Source organism: Sesamum indicum, linkage group LG7 (genome assembly GCF_026168435.1).
Source record: "Sesamum indicum cultivar Baizhima isolate 11 linkage group LG7, ASM2616843v1, whole genome shotgun sequence".
NCBI classification, from domain to species: domain Eukaryota; kingdom Viridiplantae; phylum Streptophyta; class Magnoliopsida; order Lamiales; family Pedaliaceae; genus Sesamum; species Sesamum indicum.
In genome coordinates, this window is record NC_142663.1 from 2,064,987 (window position 1) to 2,069,591 (window position 4,605).

The 4,605-nt window shown below is 41.1% G+C and overlaps 1 protein-coding gene across 2 annotated transcripts; it reads left to right on the forward strand.

The window, feature by feature from the left end:
• The first annotated feature begins 1,201 nt into the window (after nt 1-1,201).
• On the forward strand, nt 1,202-3,974 carry GALS1 (glycosyltransferase family protein (DUF23)). 2 transcript variants are annotated; one of them, XM_088882886.1, is made up of 3 exons: nt 1,202-2,459; nt 2,834-3,198; nt 3,354-3,974. In XM_088882886.1, the coding sequence occupies exons 1-2, from the start codon at nt 1,330-1,332 to the stop codon at nt 3,192-3,194; spliced, it is 1,491 nt and encodes a 496-aa protein (XP_088739012.1). In that variant the 5' UTR covers nt 1,202-1,329; the 3' UTR covers nt 3,195-3,198; nt 3,354-3,974. The 2 variants fall into 2 exon arrangements, with proteins under 2 accessions (XP_088739012.1, XP_011083362.2); XM_011085060.3 differs by lacking the exon at nt 3,354-3,974 and having other exon boundaries at nt 1,203-2,459; nt 2,834-3,317.
• The last annotated feature ends 631 nt before the right edge of the window (nt 3,975-4,605 follow it).

Sequence of the window (4,605 nt, forward strand, 5' to 3'; positions counted from 1 at the left end):
TATTATATGTATATGCATTGTTGTGGCCTTTCATACCACCACTCCGCGTCAACATCATATCGAACAGTTTTGTGTATGCATGTGTTTTTCTTTTGCATTTTCATTTGTCGATTGCTGCTATTATTATTATTATTATTATTTTATTAATTTATATTATAAAAAATGGTGTGAGCAAATTGCAATACCCGTGTGTGCTATGCATCATACACGAAAAAAAGGCAAGCAGAAATTTACTTCTCTATGAAGTGTCCAAAAATTGAACAATTCACATGCCCATCTCTTTATTTTTCTTCCTTCTTCCATTTTGGCCTTAATTTACTACATCAACTTGATTGATTGGGGGGGGGGGGGGATGTATTAATGCTTAATAAATCATTGATGTGTTCAATTATTAGCATAATTAATTTCTGACCACTAAGTTGAGATATATGTGGCGAAATATAGTTTGTTTGTTTGTTTCTTTTTGGTTTTTTCTTATTGTTTTTTGAAAAGAGAGAGGGAGGGGAGGTAATAAATAGATAGGGACCATCATCTTAATAATCTTTTTTTAAAATTGGATATGTAATTGTAAGATATTCATTTTTACTATAACTACTATTTCGGTGGTCAACTTATCATCTTCATAAACCAATCAAAATATAAAGTAAAAAAAATCACTTTGTAAAATCAAATTATAAATCTACTATTACAAACGAGCTTGATTTTAGTTGTTTTAGTCTCCTAATTTTCTTTAAAAATATAATTTTAAATAAAATTCGTGAATATGCACTAGTTATATAGATATATATAATAGATTTTGAGGTAAAAATTGATTGAAATTAGAGTTAGACATGTCACGTAAGAGTTGTACATAGATTGATTGGTGATGATGCAGTAATTGAGAAGTGATACTACTTTTATTTGGCAATTCCTCTGGAAACAGAATTCTTGATTTTGTTTGGTAAAAAACACTGATTTCTCCTAACTTAACCTAATTTTTACTTTCCTAAAATTCTCAATTATCGCAACTTCCCCTTTAATTCCTTTGCATTTTAGATTCTTATTATTTACTTGTAATTTGATGATAGTTAGAAATTTGAATTGTTGAGCAATGAATCAATGATTAAGCAAAGTGCATTTCTGTAAATAAGAAAAGATCAAAGGGCATAGTTGTGAACTGGACGGAAGAACAAAAGCCTGAATGAAATGAATAATAATAAATCTCAAATCTTTATCAATTCACTCCCTCAGGCTGAGGCTGAGACTCAGGATCCCTCTCGAAAGCTGTCGGTCAAATTTCTTCACCAGGGCAACGGCAGTGGTCAATCCTTACACACTCCTGTCGGTTCAATGAGGAAAGACGGAGCGCCGCCCGTCAACCCCGTCGGCAAGATCTTCCTCTGCTTCGAAACCAAGCCCTTCCTCGCCACATTGCTAGCCGTTACCCTTGTTATGGTCGTCTGGAATCTCCAGCCTTACTACGAGAACCTCATCTCCGCCACCGCCCGCTGCTCCGCCGCAACTTCTGCCTCCTCCTCCTCCACCGAATCTCTTCCCATTAAATCAGCTACCCTTGGTGTCGTCACCCCTCTTGCCGAGAAGAAGCTGGTTAGTAGTCCCCCTGCAGACCCCAACAAGCGCACCTTCCAAGCTTACGGCAACGCCGCCGCTCTTTTTGTCCAAATGGGTGCCTATCGCGGCGGCCCTAAGACATTTGCGGTGGTGGGTCTCGCCTCAAAACCCATTCACGTCTTCGGCCGCCCGTGGTACAAATGTGAGTGGATCCCCAACAATGGGAACTCCTCCATCAGGGCCAAGGCCTACAAGATGCTCCCTGACTGGGGCTACGGCCGTGTTTACACCGTCGTCGTCGTCAATTGCACGTTTGCCGAGAATCCGAATGCTGACAACAGCGGCGGCAAGCTGATGGTGTATGCCTACTATGGGGAGTCTCCACGCAAGTACGAGAAATTCACCGCCTTGGAGGAGGCGCCGGGTTCCTACGACGAGTCCAAGTACAGACCGCCATACAAGTACGAGTATCTCTACTGCGGTTCATCCTTGTACGGGAACCTGAGCGCTTCGAGAATGAGAGAGTGGATGGCGTATCACGCTTGGTTCTTCGGGGCCAGCTCGCATTTTGTTTTCCACGACGCAGGCGGAGTGTCGGCGGAGGTGAGGGCAGTGCTGGAACCGTGGATTAGAGCTGGAAGGGTGACGCTGCAGGACATAAGGGCTCAGGCGGAGTACGATGGGTACTACTACAACCAGTTCTTGGTGGTGAACGATTGCCTGCACCGGTACCGACACGCCGCCAACTGGACTTTCTATTTCGATGTGGATGAGTATATCTACCTTCCAGATGGAAACACATTGGAGTCTGTCCTGCGAGATTTCTCCAATAACACGCAGTTCACCATTGAGCAAAATGCAATGTCCAGTGTGCTCTGCTTGAATGATTCACCTCAGGGTTATTCCAGGTAATTAATCTTTCATTAGTCCCTTAATTAATGTGTCAGAGATTAGTTTTGTTAATCCAATTTCTTTCCAGTTGCAATGTGGTTTACAATCTTTTCATGGCAGAGCTGTGTTTGTTTGTTTGGTTTCATAATCAGCATATAGAGTAGTATATGTTATATCCTAAATTATTACTACTGTGGCAATCCATTGCGTCATTAAATGTAAGAATTTGAACCCTCATGAGTCGTGGGATATGTATTGATATGGATGTGTCTAGTTAAGAGGAAAATAAGTGGCCAAAAAGAATTGGGCAGCGTATGTTATTGTTTTAGTAATTTGTGTGTTGGTTATGAGTGGTGATTGGTAAGTAATAGATTGAAGTTACGATGATCAGGCAATGGGGTTTGGAGAAGCTGGTGTTCAGGGATTCCCGGACGAGGATAAGGAGAGATCGTAAGTACGCAATACAAGCGAAGAACGCATACGCAACGGGGGTGCACATGTCGGAGAATGTGATTGGCGGAACGCTCCACAAAACAGAGTCTAGAATCCGATACTACCACTACCACAACACCATCACGGTGCACGAGGAGCTCTGTCGCAACTTGGTGCCAGTGTCGGCCAAGAACGCCACCACCTGGCTGGACAAGATCCCATTTGTGTACGACGACAACATGAGGAAACTGGCCCCGACAATCAAGGAATTCGAGCGGAAGACGATTGGGGTGGGATCGCAGCGAGGCCTGGGTTCTTGAGAAAGTAATTCTAATTCATCTATCTAGCTAATATATGATATGAGTAAAATTCTTTGTTTTTTGAATTATAGTTCCATTAATATTTTTCAATGTATAAAAAAGTTACGATATCTTTTTGGTTTACTTTTGCTTTTAATCTCCCCGTAATTTGTGATGAAGAAAAGGGAGCACTGAATTCCCACCAACTCCAAGCTCAGCGTCACCGACAGAATGATCCATGGAGCAATTGATTCGGGAGGGACCCCCCCCCCCCCCCCATGCATATGGGCTTTGCTTTGCGTGAATGGAATATATACAATAGTGGTGTGGTGTGGCCCTGGTGGCCGGTGGGAAGGTATTACTATTATTATTATTAAATTGTGGAGGGGGGAGGCGTGGTTATTGTAGCGCGCGGGTGTCGGTGGCGGGTGGAAATGCATTTATTTGATGAATTATTAAGTATAAGAAAATAAATATTGATCTAGTAAGTGTATGTATGTGTATAGTATGGAAATGGATGCGGCTCCCCCGGTTGGAGCTGTCTCAGTCCCAGTCCCACCCACTGCCATATTCCCCAACAGCCACAGCTGGGCTGGCACGGGGAGGGGGAGGAGGAGAGAATGGGCCAGCGAATAGATGTGGCAAGGCAGCCCCACCGCTTCCCTCCCCCTCTTTGGATTTGCCAGTTACTTGGTCATTATTTATTATTATTAGTATTCTAGTGTGTGGGGTTGATTCTTTTGTTTTAATGTTTTGTATGCAAGCTACCCTACTTTTATATATATTCGTTAGAAATGTGAAGTTGATTCTTGGGGACGCATTATTTAATTTATTCATATAAGCAGTAGTAGTAGTGGCATGTGCATCAATGATTGATGTTGGAAGCTATTCTTCCCACTTTTTTCTTTTTCTTGTTTTTTTTTTCTATAATAATAATAGTAATAATAATGGGTAGTGGAGGGGTGAATGATGAAGGCACATCACATGCATCCCCTTTTTCATTATTTGTGTTTCTTGTTTCTTTTCTTATTAAACAAATCGTTGGGAGTTAATGTGGGGTGGTGAGCAAATGAATCCAGAATTACATGAATTAATAATTATAATTAAGAGCTTTCTTTCTACTTAACTTAGCTGGAAAATGTGATTGTGCACTCCACAATCAAACAAATGAACCCATTTTCTTCATATGTAAAAGCTGATGATATGGACAAACCTGGCAGTTTGCACACTCTACTCTCTCTCTCAATAAAAGCTCAGATGCTGAATGCCCCTTCCTCCTTTTTCATCTTCACATCATTTAATGCAACATAAATACACATATATTATTATCCATTTATTAATCTGGTAACACCCACTCACTACTCATTATTATATATTTATATCACAAGGATTTGTATTTGAGGCAAATAATTTTAATCACCACTTAATATCA